Genomic DNA, 16438 nt, shown 5'->3' with positions numbered 1-16438 from the left:
TTTTTCTTATTTATGTATTTTTCGCAGAGACCTTGCAAACAAATTATCTGCTCTGCATATGATATCTATTGCTGACTATTGAAGAACTAAAATAAAGCCTTAGTATTTTCTTTTAGATGCTGTTTCGTAGTCCACAAATAGGATTAAGTTAAGATTGACAGTTTTATTTTTTCTTATTGATTATATTTGGTTGACTTAAAAAAAACGCACGCTTTCATCTTCGCGCATGCGCACACAGTCATGGCGCTCACATGTGGGTAGAGGTCTGTCATTCATCCCGTCCTGTCGGAGAACAGACTCCTCCATCAGCCAGACCTCCTCCAGCCCGGCCAGAGGACCAGACCTCTCTACAGGAGTCCCGAAGGGCTGAGCAGAAACTGAAGACACAGCTGGAGCTGAAGCTGCTTCCTGTAAGTGAGCTAACCGCACTGTGCTAATAATGTAAGCTAACACTGAGCTAATACTTTGCTAACACCAACACCCTGCAGAACTAGCTCTTCTTCTGTTGCCTTATGGCGCCACGTGAACAAGTTGTGTCTGTTCAACCTCACAACGTCTGCATGTGCACGCGTGCGTGCGTGCACACGCACACGCAAATGTCTGCATGCTGCTCCAGTCTTGTCACTGTGGATAAGGACTAACAGAAAGCGCCTGACCAAGCAGAGTGTGACTTCCAACATGCAAACAATCACTAGGCCAAATAATGCAGGCTGCTGTGTGTGTGTGTGTGTGTGTGTCTGTCTGTCTGTCTGTCTGTCTGTCTGTCTGTCTGTCTGTCTGCCTGTCTGCCTGTCTGTCTGTCTGTCTGCACCAGAAAAGTACGTGCATTTATCGTTGTGGTAAATTAGCTATAATATTTTTTTATCTTTTGTTGCACAAGGTCTTTGCTGACTTGCCGAAGACCTGAATAAAAACAGGTACAGTAAACAGCAGTGTTGTCAAAAGTGTTGATATTCAAATAAGTATCAATCTTTAAAATACTGTATCGGGGCACTGTACTCGTATGTAAAGGTATTAATAAAGTTTCCCCATGTATCCAGTTTAAGATTTTAGTAGACAATAGACAATACTAGTAAACTGTGATGTTCTCACCATCATGTGAAAAAAAAAAATCACAATAAGACTAGATGATAGTGCAATGATTAAATTTGACATGAGGCAGAGTTGCCATCCAAGTAGATCATTTAGTAAGCGTCATGATGAAAGCATGTTTTCTGATGATTTGTGTAAAACTTTAACTCTGTATGTTTGTCCATCAGTAAGTGTGTTCTGTCTATAGACATCTCATTAAAGATCTTACATAGAAATTTTGACACTCTATTGTGTTCAGTTTGTGTGGAGCCAGTCATCTGAGTATTGGTTTGTCTTTACTTTGCCTGAACTGGAGCTAAAGGTCAGCCCCAGTGAGACAATGCCAGTATTGATCTTTGACCTCTGACTTAGTGATCCATCAGTGTGGAATATACACTTTGTAAAATGGAGTACTCTATTTCACATCATAAAAAATGTCTGTGATCTGTTGTATTAATGAAGGGTCCTCAGTTTTAGACAGGATTTATTTTTCTGTTTTTCTGTCAGTCATGGCTGTGGTGCAGTTGTACAGTAAGGAAGCCATCAACGGGCGGGCCTTACAGAAGGCAGCCAAGCTCTACCCCCAGCTGTCAATCACGACTGAGTTATGTTACAATGTGGAGCTAACAGGTGAGTGTGTAACGGCTAATGATTTAAAGCTGTGGACAGCAAAGATAACCAATGAAATGCATTATTTCCTTCTTAATTATCATTCTGCTGCAGGCTGTGAGAGTCTCAATGCTGAGCAGAAGGAAGTTCTCCTGTGGTTGTTTCGCCCTCCCCTGCAGGCCGAGCCATTGTCAGACAAACCAAACCTCACCGAGGGCAGCGGAGAGAAACTGGTGGAAATTGGACCGAGGTACTGCTGCATATACACAACCTGATGCGGTGAATTTTTGCCATTCAAGTTGGCTTCATGTTTTTTTATTCTTAATATGCTTTCATTGTACTTAAAAACATTTTAGAGTCTTTACATGGAAAGACTTACATATTATCAGGTTTTGCTGTTCATTAACAAATTTATTAAGTCAAGGTTCTCAGACTTTTACCAGCATCCAAGCTACAGTTTGCTACTAATAGAACAAAGTTGTACTCATCCAGACTTTTTAAGGGAAAAAAGTTAGGTTTAGTATTAGAATTGGTGTTAGAGGAACTCATAATGTGTCTGAAGGGCTATCCTCTGAGCAGCCTGACCATCCTCTCTGAATATCATAATAACCTTGGTTTTAGATTTGAAAGTTTTTGTGCATAGTTGTCAATAGAGCAGAGATCATAAAACATAAATATTCCCCCTGAGCTAACTGTGAATACCTTCAGGTTGAACTTCTCCACCGCCTGGTCCACTAACGCTGTGTCCATCTGCCAAAGTGCCGGCCTCACTAATGTCACGCGGGTTGAGGTGTCTCGCAGGTTTCTAATCAAGGTTTGAAGACATGCTCGCATGCGCACAGAACATTATTTTGCAGAGCACTGACTCAGGGTTGCTTTATCATTTAATGTGCTTGCTTTTTTGCCGCCTCCAGCCCAAACATGGAGAGAGTGTTACCAACCTCAATGAAGAGAAGAAGCTGATTGAGTGCCTGTATGACAGTATGACAGAGTGTATCTATGAGCATCCTATCACTTCTTTTACTGTGGAAACCAAACCACAGCCTGTGTTTGAGGTGGACATCCTGGGGAAGGGTCGTGCAGCCTTAGAGAAGGCAAACAATGATCTTGGTAAGACTGACTTTACAGTTTTCAGATATGAGAATTTTGTCTTTGCACTTTTCAACCTCAGCCTCTGTCCATCTGCTGCCACTTAAGTCATTCTGACCTAATGCACTGTTACCTTTCTCTGTCTCTATGCCTCTTTCCAGTTTCGAAGCTGCCTGTGAGTACACTGTGTGTGCTTATGGAAGTAAACATGTCACATGATCACATAGCTGGTTCAAGTCACAGGACAGCAAAGATGCTGCTCATTACTTCACACATGCATGCGTGTTGTCTGTGTGTCTAATCTATTGTGAGCAAAGGAAACCCTAAAAAAGATAAAGGGTCAAACTATCAAAATTGATCTTTTTGATGTCTGCAATGTTTGGCATCGTCAGCCAGTTTCACTATCAATACTTTGAAACCGAGTTGTTAGGTTTTCAGATGGCTTTTCTTTACCAATCCAACATGATGCACACAAACTAATAATTTTTTATTTATTTTTTTTCTATTCACAAACTTCATCTTTGTTTGAACACCTTCACACTGCCCTCTGGACAGAACATTTTCCGCATGCTTATTTTCATGCTCTGATTATTCGCTTCTGCTAAGCTTCATTAATAATCATACAGCTACTCAAATAGATGAGAATAATTTCAATGCTTTGTAGGTTCATCCATGCTGAACTGATGAATTGAGGAGATGATTACAGATGACCCATTAAAAAAATTTATTGACGGCATAGCTGCTTAATTTTGTTCACTTATTCTCAATCTGAGTTAGATATGGTCTTGAATAGATTAGACATGTGACATGACATAATTTTAAAGTAGTCCTTAGTTTCAGTTATAATGCCCTCATATCAGTCTTTACAAAGTCTGCAATATTTGATTTAATTTACATTGGAAGTGAAAAACAATTTGAAATAGTTTTTTGGTTTCTGGTCTGTTGGAGCATGCCAAGGACATAAATTGCTTTTTGGAACTGATGTCAGTGTGTTTGTTGGGTGACTGATTCGTTTTACATCTTCATTTGTGTTGACCTTTGTTGGGTTGATGTATGTAGTGCTGTTCCAAGATAGATATAAAATTTTCTCTGAACCTTGTGTGTGTGTTGTACTATATGCAGGTTTAGCCTTTGACTCCTGGGATCTGGATTACTACACATCAATGTTCCAGAAGATTAAAAGGAACCCCACCAGCGTGGAGTGCTTTGACTTGGCCCAGTCAAACAGGTGGGGATTTGCTTGCAGTGAACAGATTAGCAGGGGAGCTTTATGTTGCATGTTTCTTTCTGGAGGTTTTTGTTCTTTAATGTTTTCTTTGTGCTGTGATGTCTCAGTGAGCACAGTCGTCACTGGTTCTTCCGGGGGCGGATGGTGATCGACGGGCAGGAGCAGAAAGACACTCTTTTCAGTCTCATAATGGACACCCAGCGGCACAGCAACCAGAACAACGTCATCAAGTTCTGTGACAACAGTAGGTAGGAGCAGAACCAGCATTATGACCACACATGCTGTGTGTGTGTGTGTGTGTGTGTGGGGGGGGGAATGTCACACTGTGTGTGTCTGTGTGTGTCCAGTGGTATCAAAGGTGTGGAACTGGAGTGTATTTACCCAAAAGATCCTTCCCAAGCCAGCCCATATGAGACAAAGCATTCACTGCGACATGTCATCTTCACTGCTGAGACACACAACTTCCCAACAGGTCTGGACACACAAAACAAGTCTTACTTGCAAAATAACTATCCATTTTTCCATGTGTTGTTTTTTCTTAGAGAGATTTTCCATCTCATTTGACCTTTAGGTGTAGCACCATTCAGTGGGGCCACTACAGGGACTGGAGGTCGAATCAGAGATGTCCAGAGTGCAGGACGTGGTGGTCACGTCATTGCTGGTACAGCAGGATACTGCTTCGGCAATCTGCACATACCAGGTCAGACTTAAGCATCAAATTCAAATACAGAGCCAAAAACTGATCATTTGATAGAACAATCAAAATTGATTAAAATGTTAAAAGAAAAAATAAATTATCCCACATCAATCTTACTAATGGGGAACATTAATTTGTTCAGCCAAAACAATTTTCCCTGAGGAAACCCTGGAAAGAAGCCATGGGATAATTGCCATTTTAAAATCTAAAATCAGAAAACAGCAAGTTTTCTCATCTTTAAAGTATGATATTGAGCCTGCTGATCCTAGAGTTTGTCTTGTGGTGCTCTGAGACACAGTAATAATGTTTTGTTTCACTTAAGTGTACCCATCTGTCGGCGTAATTGGGAGGTACAAATGGGTGTCAGTGATGATGTGCTTCAGAGTATACATTTATCGGGAAAGTTAACTTGGTCGTCACCATGCTATGTATGAGAATGTGAAATAAAAGACTCGGACAGTGATTTACAATGAGTCATTCTCAACATGTCTTTTCAAACTGCCCTGTGTAGGTTACATTCTCCCCTGGGAGTGTGAAGGAGAGGGCTGGGAGTATCCCTCCAGCTTCGCCCCTCCACTACAGGTGGCTATCGAAGCCAGCGATGGGGCATCGGACTATGGCAATAAGTTTGGAGAACCTGTCCTGTCGGGTAGGATAACCAGTGCTACATTTATTCAAGCCTTTTCGGATCAAACATATAATTGTTTACATAAATCAAAGAGGTGACAGAACAGATTGATCCAAATCTGACATTATCAGGAAATTTTCATGAATAATCACAGTCTAGCTGTTTTAACTATTTTTGTGCTAACAGACAAATAAAATTACAAATGGCACATGTTTTGAACCTTTGTAATTCAGAAGAATATGGAAACAATTTTGAAAAACATTTTTTGACAGTCTTTTGGTTAATGATGTGCTGTTCTCCATAATTCCCTGCTCCAGGTTTTGCTCGCTCTTTTGGCATGCGGCTCGCTAATGGCGAGAGGCGAGAGTGGATTAAGCCAATCATGTTTAGTGGTGGTCTCGGTTCTATTGAAGATTCACACATGAAGAAAGAAGAGCCAGAAATTGGTAATGTCTTAACTTTGTGTGTGAAATTAGTCTAATCAGTAAAGCGCCTATATTTATGCACATCAGTCATCATTCATTCATTCATCTTTTACCATTTCCGGGTGATGGGGGCTGCTTGACCCAATCCTAACTACCACATTGATCACTGACTCACAATTTCCCTCTGGGTGTTCTCCCCCCCCCCCCCTTTGAATTAGGAATGGAAGTTGTAAAGATTGGTGGACCGGTGTACAGGATTGGTGTGGGAGGAGGAGCAGCTTCCTCTGTGCAAGTAGGAACATTACATTAAATCACAGTGACACCACGTGGTGCAACATTTCTGTTTATAATAAAATGTAATTTGGCTTGTAGGTTCAGGGGGACAACTCCAGTGACAGGGATCTGGGTGCAGTGCAGAGGGGAGATGCTGAGATGGAGCAGAAGATGAATCGTGCACTAAGGGCATGTCTGGAAAGAAGTAGTGGGAATCCGATCTGCAGTATACATGATCAGGGAGCAGGAGGAAATGGTATGAAATAGGGCTATTATTGCATTTACCCAAAGCTCATAAAATTAGGCAAGAGGTAATGTATTGAGTCATGTTGTCATCTTTAGGTAATGTGCTGAAGGAGCTTAGTGAGCCAGCTGGAGCTGTAATCTACTGCAGCAGATTCAAGGTAGTTAGCTCATCAAAGGAAGGAAACTCACCTTCAATTTCCCATTTCAGTTCACTTGTTCACTTAGTTTTGTCTTCTTCCATCTGTTGTGTGCAGAAAGGGGACCCCACTTTGAGTGTGCTGGAGCTCTGGGGAGCAGAGTATCAGGAGAGCAATGCCTTGCTGCTCCGTCCAGCAGACAGGTCTTTCCTGAGGAGGGTGTGTCAGAGGGAGAAATGTCCCGTTGACTTTGTTGGGAACATCACTGGAGACGGCAAGGTGTGTGTGTTATTTGATAAAGCTGATAAATGTAAAGCCAGCTCAATCTGCTGATGTGGTCACTAGCTAGTTCATAAGGTTGGAAAGCCTCAAGTATCACACTGAATAAGTTTACAAGTCACCCTGATTAATTTTATTTCTCCCAAAGATTGTACTGGTGGATGAAGAGGGTGGTAATGGTGATCCAGCAGACCGACAGCACTGTCCTGTAGACCTGCATCTGGAGTGGGTTCTGGGAAAAATGCCACAGAAGGAGTTTAAGATGGAGCATCATAGCCCAACCCACCAGCCGCTGGCTCTCCCTGCTGGACTGACGGTCAAAGATGCTCTGGACAGAGTTTTACGTTTGCCTGCCGTGGCATCCAAACGCTACTTAACCAACAAGGTGCGTGGTTCATCCCCGTCTTGTCACTGTCTTCTTCATTAGTAAATCTGAGCAGGTGGGCAATTCACCTCTTCACTCTCACCATCTCCAAGGTCGACCGGTCTGTAACTGGGTTGGTTGCCCAGCAACAGTGTGTCGGCCCTCTGCACACCCCACTGGCCGACGTGGCTGTTGTTGCTATGTCACCATTCGGCCTGGAGGGAGCAGCAACAGCCATTGGGGAGCAGCCAATCAAAGGGCTGGTCTGTCCAGCAGCGGGGGCTCGTATGGCTGTTGGAGAGGCTCTGACCAATCTGATGTTTGCCAGAATCACAGCACTGAAGGTGAGCAGATTGGAGAGGAAGTTGAACACACAATTCTGTCCCCCCATAATAGATTATCAGAATTTTTTTTTTTTTTTTTGCAACATAAATTTGCTTAACCTGGGTGTGTTTGCAGGATGTGAAGTGTAGTGGAAACTGGATGTGGGCTGCCAAACTGCCCGGTGAAGGGGTTTGTCTATGGGAGGCCTGCAAAGCCATGTGTGAGGTCATGGGTCACCTTGGAGTGGCCATTGATGGGGGCAAAGACTCACTGAGTATGGCAGCTAGAGTGGGGAATGAGACAGTTAAAGCTCCAGGTACTCTCTTTGTGTGGGTGTATGTGCAGATAATGTGCATGGTGTGTGTTTTGATTACACTTCATTAAACATCCTCCTGTTTGGGTTGCAGGAGCCCTGGTTATCTCAGCATATGCTGTTTGTCTGGATATCACAGCTACTGTGACACCTGATCTCAAGAATCCAGATGACAAAGGTTTGACACAACATCATAGACATGCACACACAAATCCAATGAATCTTCATCAATTAAAAAGGTTTGTGTAGTTGCAATGTTTTATTTTGTGATGTCACAATAGTTCAGAGGGAATATAAAATACTCTGACTATCCAGGGCTGTTTTAATCCACCTCTCCTCTCCCTTATTCAGTTTGCACACATCTTTCTCTACAATATACACTCTCCACATGATCAGTAACAGTTACCCTGGCTCTGATCCTCAGTCCTCTGTCTGCAGGCATGTTACTGTGGGTTCCTCTCAGTCCAGGCCATCATCGTTTGGGAGGCTCTTCCCTGGCTCAGTGCTACAGCCAGCTGGGAGATTGCTCTCCTGACCTCGACCAGCCAGAACTCTTGACATCGTGCTTCAATACCACTCAGATGCTCATACACGGTCAGCTTGCACTCACTGGCAAAATGCTACCTCCTGCTGACAAAGTTTAGCTATGTGTGCTGTAATCAATCTGTCAGAACTATTTTATTTGTCCAGAGTTTTGTGCTGTATTTACACAGGTACCTAGTGGCTTAAATGGGACATTTTTTTGGGTCAGGTTTTTATTTCATGAGTCAGCTTGATTTTTTTATTTATTCAATTAAATTAGGGATTCATTGTTAAGTGAATTGTGAGAAAATGAATGACAAAATATTTGATGTGTTTTCTCATCTTTCAGATCGCCTGTTAAGTGCCGGACATGACATCAGTGATGGAGGCCTCATCACCTGCTTGCTTGAGATGGCGTTTGCAGGAAACCGTGGAATTGATGTTGAACTGTCATCACAAGGAACTGATGGTTCGTGAGTTGATGTGCAATTTAGTTTACCTGTAAACTGCACGTGTATCAGCATGCAAATTGTAGGCATTATAACATAAACTCAGCATTTAGCTGCCTTTTTGCCTTCACAGTGATGGAACTGTTGTTCAGTGAGGAGTTGGGTTTAATCCTGGAGGTTTCAGAGTCTGATGTAGAACACGTGTGCCAGAGATTCAGTGGCAACGGAGTGCAGTGTCACCGTATTGGCAGAACCTGTGGCTTCGGACCAGAAGCTATGGTGAGACTTCAACCTCAACACGCATCTAAATTCTGTTCACTTTAACTGAGACAATTATAACTTCCAATTTCCCAACTTGACTTGCAGGTCAGTGTTCAGGTGGACGGTCAGGAGCTGCTCAGAGAGCCTCTGCCTCGCCTCAGAGCTTTGTGGGAAGACACCAGTTTCCAGCTGGAGCGTCTTCAGGCTAATGAGCTATGTGTTAAACAGGAAGAGGAGGGGCTAGCTAAGAGGACGCAGCCCTACTTTAAACTTACCTTTGACCCTTCTGAAATGCCCAGCATCAGCAACCTCAGTAAGACCAGAGAGCAGCATTTAATCACTGTTGTCATTATATATATATATATATAAACAAAAGGTGCTACTGGGTTTGATACAATTTTTTTGGGGGGTGTTTTTGTCTCTTCAATTGCAGGGCAGCCTCGTGTAGCAGTGGTCAGAGAGGAGGGCAGTAATGGAGACCGAGAGATGTCTGTGTCCCTGTATATGGGAGGTTTTGAGGTTGGTATAACGCCAAAATCGTATTCATCGACCAGGTTTATGTTTAATTCAACTGTTCGGCTGATGTGGATGAACCTTGTCCATATTTGTATGTAGGTGTGGGATGTCACAATGCAGGACCTGTGCTCTGGCTCCCTGACCTTAGAGCGTTTCAGAGCTGTGGTGTTCGTCGGGGGATTCAGCTATGCAGATGTTCTGGGATCTGCTAAAGGTAAATAAATGCATGTGACCTCCCAGACTACTGTGAGATACAGGGACACGTTCAGTATTGTTTTTTTTCTTTCATGAAAGGCTGGGCTGCTACTGTTGCATACAACCCCAAAGCCAAGGCTGAATTTGATCGCTTCAGACGACGCAATGACACGCTGAGTCTGGGTGTGTGTAATGGCTGCCAGCTTCTCGCCCTGCTGGGCTGGGTGGGGGAAGGCCAGGATGGAGCAGGTAGGAGGAGAAACCAGGAAAGGCAATATAATCTCTTATAGTAACAATAATTATTGGTTGAAATATTATTGCACCCCTTAAATGAGATATGAAGTAAGACGAGGGGAGTTTTTGCAGTAGTTAATGATCTTAAAACGCTTTCTTTTCCAACACTACACCAGATTCTGAGGTTGTGCTGACCCATAACAAGTCTGGCAGGTTTGAGTCGCGGTTTGTCAGCATTGGGATACAGGCGTCCCCTTCCATCTGGCTCAGAGGCATGGAGGGATCAGCTCTGGGGGTCTGGGTTGCACATGGAGAAGGTACAATGAAAAAAAACGTAAAATTGACTCGTGTACTTCAGTGCTGCAGTAGGTCCTAACTGGCCATAAGAGCCTCTGGCAAAAGTTGCTGTGAGAAATGTATCAGTCGCTGTCAAATGCAATTTTGAGCTTGCACAATAACCACTTTTTTAACACTCATGTCATGGGTCAGTATGGTCTCTAATCAGCAGCTGTCTTCACTATTGATTTTCCCCAAACCTCTTTCCTTCCCACAGGTCTGATGCAATTCTGTAGTTCTCAGTCTCAAGACCAGATTATCTCTGGTGGGCTCGCGCCCCTGCGTTACCTTGATGACGAGGGTCATCCCACTGAAGAGTACCCTTTGAACCCCAACGGCTCTGCACATGGTATTGCAGGACTCAGCTCCAGAGACGGCAGACATCTGGCCATGATGCCCCACCCGGAGCGCTGCACCCTGGGCTGGCAGTGGCCCTGGGCCCCGAGAGAATTCAGGCCTTCCCTCACACCTTCACCCTGGCTGCGCATGTTCAAGAATGCAGCTGCCTGGTGCAGCAACATACAGTGATAATACCAATAGTTTTCTGTCACTGTCCAAAATGGTTTCTTACCATTATGCCTGCAGTAATACTTTGAGATTATTAGTAATAGTAATAGTGAGATTATTGCAGATTCCCGTTGAATTAGTATCCAGTCCAATGTTTGAGTTTTGGTTATCCCTTATGTATGTTACAAAACTGATGTAATCATGTTCACTGACATTATCAGTGGTGCTCTCCCAAACTTTTGAGACCAAACTTGCAAATAAATCTATCAAACCATCAGAAGTTGCCCATGAAATGTGTGAGTAGATTCCGAGAAGCTACATAGGACAATAAATATTCTTTATTTTACACAAACTCATACAATATATTTAAGTATATACATGGATTTCAAACAAAGTGGTAAAATTGCTGCCCTGGAGGTTTGGGAAATTCATGAAATACTATTTCAATATGACGATGACAATGAATATTTTGTCTGTTTCATATGGCTTTGAAAGTTCTGTGCAAAAATCTTTAAGCCTCAGGAGTTTAAAAATATGTAACCAAAGCTGAACCACAGCACTGCATAACATTGTATGTTGGATCTCTATCACGCTCAAATCTTGCATAAGCTCTGCAAACACTGGACAAACAACCCAGAGTCTGTCAGCAGTCTGAGAGGCTGAGACAGCATCTGAATTGTTGGTTGCTGTTGTCAACTTTTGTGCATCCAATAATTGAACTAGGTACAGCCATCAGGGAGAAATGTTTTCCCCGTCCATGTCAAACAGCATTTAGCTACAGTGAATTCCCCATTACTCCATGTGAGTGCATAGTATTTACAGAGTGTCTTCCTCTCTCTGGTACCATTTGCTGGTTGACATTGATAACACAGATGAGTAACAGGATGATGACCACCAGGTCATCCAGGACCCCGAGCAGCCCACAGAGGGACGGATCTGTCTCCAGGGCACTTGCTGATGATGAGGAAATTGACACCACGGTCCCCACGCAGCACAGGGCCACTCTGAAGAAAAACAGCCACACTAGCCACCCCATGGTGCCCAGGCTACGGGCCAGTAACTGCAGGAGGAGGGGAGCGTCACACAGGTAATCTGTTAGCTGGAGAAGAGAGGAAAACATACCACATAGTTCTGAATATGAGCATCCACACATAATCGTAGTAATAGTCCAGAATCTTAAAAAGCAATATTAGATGGAGTACTGACCCGTCGTGGGGCTCCAGAATATCGTTTATTGTAATCTGTGATTTCCCCGAGAACTTCCTTTGACTGTCTGTCTGATCGACTTTCACTGAATAGATGGCACAGCATACTGACCTGGATAGTTACGAGCATTGTTACTTTTTATTCAGACTCACTCAGAACTGACTGATCGTCTGGTCACACATACTGTACCTTCTGTCTGCAGAGGGGGCAGCTGATTGCATCCAACCATGAGCTATGTCTCCAGTAAGCGATGAGACAGGGAGCTGCAGTATCAAACACATCTATCAGCACCATGTGAGCAACAGTTTATGCCTCCATCAGTATTTATGTTATGGCCAACTGCAATGAAATCCACTATTATAGCATGGAGATGCAGTAATTTGTTTGGTGTTCAAGGTTGCGCAACCATAGGACAAGGGTGAGTGAGTCAGGGTGCAGTAGCACCAAGTATTTACAGTATGTTGAGGTTAAAGGTAAAAATAAGAGTGCTGCTGTAAAAATGGGCTTGTAATCCCTTAAATGATCAATTCTCAAGGTTAACCTACTTTCTTGACAGATTGCGCTGTAATCTGAAGTGCAGTTACTGAAAATATAAAGGTTTGTGAGTTCAGTGATTACAGCCATAACCCTGTTCTCACTCTCAATGCCAATGTCTCAATCAGAGATTGGCGCTGTGTGAGGAAAGAATACAGTACACGAGGAATTGCAGGCCAAAGCTTCTAGCAGGCTGAACGGTTTGGATTTTAAAACACAACGTTTGTCCATTTGTGCCAAAGAGATACTGAATATTTTTCCTCTAACCAGCAGTGGCCTGTTCTGTGATGTGTTTATTGAGAGCCAAGATTTGAATAAATGGTGATAGCGTTGTTTTGATTTACAGGACTTGTTTTTATTAGGCTGTTGATTTGACTGTCACGTTTTTTTATGGTCGTCTATGGTCACTAAATCACTTTGATCTACAATATACAACCATGAAGTGGCGTTAAGTTTATATGCTCCTTGTTATCAGTGCAACCACACCTGTGTTATTCATTATTCATTATTCACCTAAATGACATTCATTCCCCCCACCCCTTGTTTGGAGAAACAAAACTGTGGCATAATGACATTTTAACTGATCCACCAGTGACTGACGAAGACAGAGACGCATGATGCAACAGGTGAGCAACATGAACAGAAATTATTTAGTCCCATCTCACACTGAGGATGATGGAGTAAGCAGGTTGAAGAATGAAACAAATCAAGTCTGCTCGGAGAATCAGGCTGGTTTGTGTGGTTGTATGTGTGTGTGTGTGTATAATGTCGTACCACAGAACAAATGGCCACAGTTAGTCTGCACTGGGAAACTTGCCATCTGCAGGCAGACTGGGCAGTGCCAGTCTCGATGGCTCGTTGTTGGACAGAGCAGCTCTGCAGGGTCCTGAAGAAATTAAAATGTAAGAAAATAAAAGAAACAGGCGAAGAAGATGAAGCAGGAAATGGAACAACAAAAGGGAAGAAGACCAACAACAAAATAAAATCAGAAACCTACATGTTATATTCTGTCTACTTTGTACTATTTGATCTCAGAAAAACTTAAAAGCCCTGATTGTTGATTTTCTCATAACACACTGTGTAACAGACTTGCAATACGTACACAGTGACTTTGGATTTGGACTGAGGTTTTGTATAAAGCAAGGCTATCAGCATGTGTATGACAGAAACTCATACAATCGTTTAATCAAATTAAACTATTGAAATTAAGTTTAATAATCCTTTCAAAAGAAGTTAAAATGTGGGAATCAGTCGAACAAACAATTGTGTAACTCACTGAAAAATAAAATAAAAATAAATCCGAACCCGAGTGTGTGAATGAAGCTCTCACCTTGTGGCGGCTCACACACGTTGATGCTGATTGCTTTGCTGCGCTGAGCAAAGATCTTGATGACCCCAGAGGATCCTGACCCATTGGACCCTCAGAGGGCTGATGGATTCTCCTACAACATGACATGACATGCACCTTAAATACTGCAAATCTATTAGTGAGGAGATACTGGCGGAAAAAAGAGCAAAACTATTTGTTAGATAAGGTTGATTGTGCTCAGCTGTTTTCTGTGTGTGGATTACACATGCAGATGCTCTGACTGCAGCAGTTTGACTGTTACCTGACATGTTGCGTACAGCCAAAAGGCTGTTTGCCAAAATGATTTAAAGCTGAACTTGGAAAATCTTTGAAAAGGAAAATTACTAAAGCTATTAGCATAAGAAATGAAATCAGCCTACAAATGTAGACATTTTGACTGGCATCATATTAACTCTATAATAATCAGCTACTAAAAAGAAGCCAGACTCAGTTACTGAAACAGACCATCTCACACAATTAAATCTCACACACACATCTTTTTAAATTTGCTCTGGTGTAAAATGTGTTGAACTTCATATCATGTGGGGAACCTAAACAAAGTGAATTTAAAACACATCATACATTTTATATCAGGCTGTTTCAATTTCTGAATTACTTTGGGCTGTTGGGCACCTTTTGGTTTTAAATATTTAGTATTTTGTATAGATATGGTGTGACAACTCTTTCATAAGATCATCACACTATTATCACCACCAGGGATTGGTTCAAATTTCTTCTTTATTCGGAAACTAAACTGATCTCATAGGTTTCAGTACATAACTCTAGTTATACTTTTATTCAGTAACAAACCTGCCAAATGTACAAAAAATTAAGACTTACCTGGACTGAGATTTGTGGTACGGGTACATGGCTGATCAGGAAACAAAAACTGACTAATAGTCGCTGTCTCCTAGAGTCAAGTGAAGTGCTGCCAGACGTCATCACTGTCCAAAATAAATTGGAGCTGCCTGTTAATGATCTACAAACCCTCCAATATCAGCTGGTCGTCCTGTTTTAAGGGGCCAGTAATGCAGTTAGATCAACAATGGAGTGTTTGGCACAAAGTGGGATTCCAAAATACACTGATTAAACTAAACGATAGATTGTGATCAATTTTAATCTTAAGTTTTCAGTTTGTTAACTCTAAAGAGCTCCATAAATGTCCCTTCAGTTCAGTCACTGGCAAACTATTTGGCACACATGACTTGTGACCAGTTCAAAGCCAGAAAACATCCCTCCCACACCGTGTTCAAGTAGGTTAGATCTGACGATCATTTACTGAGAGTTTACCCTGCAAGCAGCCCATTTAACCTGCCGCTTCACATAATTCATGTCTTACCGTAAAGTAGTGGTTGTGTAAATGCATGTGGCTGCCACTGACAAGAACATGCTATTACGCTGAGGCCTGTGGATAATAAACCCAGTGACAGAAACTAGGTCTCTCGATTTTAGTGTGAAAACAAGTTAAATGTCTGTGCTCAATACTTTCTACAATGTTATTCTCATGCTTTAACATTTACGTTTATGGAAAACCAACTGTTGACCATAACCAGTCAAAGTACCATACTAAGTAGTATATGCTGTTGTATTTTCCTGATTGTATCAAATGTTAATGCCAGTTATTTCATTAAAAATGTATTGACAGTATCTGATAGCGATGGTGGATGTGATCATCTCCACATAGTTCATCATACCACAACCTTTGCAGAAATATCCTCGCAAATATTTACACAGGCCCTTCACCTCACCTCTGATAGAGATTAAAAAGAGGGAGTTGTGGGCCAGATCATCTAAAAATAGAAACCATCAGTCAGTGAAGGTCAGGGTCTCTGAGTGGCAGTGAGAAGGTTGTTCACCGACTGACAGTTCAACACAGGACAGAGGCCACTCCCTGCAGGCCACACGTATAAAGTCCAGCCAGGTAACACATTCTTAGATTTCAAGTGTCTGACGTGCATTATCCTAAATCACCTTTTTCCTCCAGGCAGATTTAAAAAATCCTTGAGATGAATTCTACTGAATTCATATATGATATAACAAGGCCACACTTCCTTATCTGATCATGTGCAGGAATTTTACCTATAGAGGCTTAAAAGAGCAGGAAATTCCTTATCTCGAACGGTATGATTCAAACCATCAGAGAGAACCAGTGTAGCCTGAATTACTCACTCACTCGTGATATAAATACATGGATAGATAACATGAGGAGTTTTATTGAACTCAGAAGAAATGGCTTACCTTCAGAGAAAGGCTGGCATGTTGTGGGGTTTTACTTGCTTTTCTATTAATGAATCTATTGAATAATTAATTTTAAATTAATATATATATTAATCATATTTGACTTTTTTTGAAGGTGTGGCTGAAATAGATTGCCATACTGATTTTATTCAGTTACCAACAACAAATCTTGCCTGTAGACAAGGCAATGACAAAGCAGTGTTAAGTTATTCGGTAGATCTATTTGACGCAAGTCACGTAGTCAAACATGAAACCAGCAGCAATTAATGTTTCGTGCCAGTTAAGCAAACATATCATCAACATCAGTTGGCATTGGCGTCACTGGCAGACAAAATTAGGCCAAAAAAAGAAATGGACGCAAAAGCTTGTTTTTATTTTAAATAGAAGTACTGAAACAAAACTCCATCGT

General features: G+C 42.1%; 2 protein-coding genes across 2 annotated transcripts; one reads left to right on the top strand and one right to left on the bottom strand.

Moving 5' to 3' along the window:
* Positions 1–173: 173 nt before the first annotated feature.
* pfas (phosphoribosylformylglycinamidine synthase) lies at positions 174–10970 on the top strand. The gene is made up of 29 exons (XM_029499692.1): positions 174–410; positions 881–917; positions 1579–1701; positions 1795–1930; positions 2389–2494; positions 2595–2790; positions 3892–3997; positions 4105–4245; positions 4345–4469; positions 4569–4697; positions 5206–5343; positions 5640–5768; positions 5966–6039; positions 6120–6276; positions 6363–6424; positions 6521–6682; positions 6831–7067; positions 7160–7390; positions 7506–7686; positions 7778–7861; positions 8122–8277; positions 8555–8674; positions 8788–8933; positions 9021–9228; positions 9349–9434; positions 9531–9645; positions 9726–9875; positions 10037–10177; positions 10414–10970. The coding sequence occupies exons 3-29, from the start codon at positions 1581–1583 to the stop codon at positions 10722–10724; spliced, it is 3948 nt and encodes a 1315-aa protein (XP_029355552.1). The 5' UTR covers positions 174–410; positions 881–917; positions 1579–1580; the 3' UTR covers positions 10725–10970.
* Positions 10971–11478: 508 nt separating this feature from the next.
* On the bottom strand, positions 11479–14660 carry LOC115041851 (E3 ubiquitin-protein ligase RNF170). The gene is made up of 6 exons (XM_029499694.1): positions 14632–14660; positions 13774–13885; positions 13218–13329; positions 12099–12172; positions 11910–12020; positions 11479–11802 (listed from the first exon to the last, which is right to left on the bottom strand). The coding sequence occupies exons 1-6, from the start codon at positions 14658–14660 to the stop codon at positions 11479–11481; spliced, it is 762 nt and encodes a 253-aa protein (XP_029355554.1).
* Positions 14661–16438: the final 1778 nt, after the last annotated feature.

This window comes from Echeneis naucrates, chromosome 4 (genome assembly GCF_900963305.1).
Source record: "Echeneis naucrates chromosome 4, fEcheNa1.1, whole genome shotgun sequence".
NCBI classification, from domain to species: domain Eukaryota; kingdom Metazoa; phylum Chordata; class Actinopteri; order Carangiformes; family Echeneidae; genus Echeneis; species Echeneis naucrates.
The sequence above is the reverse complement of the archived record's forward strand: the minus strand, read 5'-3'. Positions and strand labels throughout refer to the sequence as shown.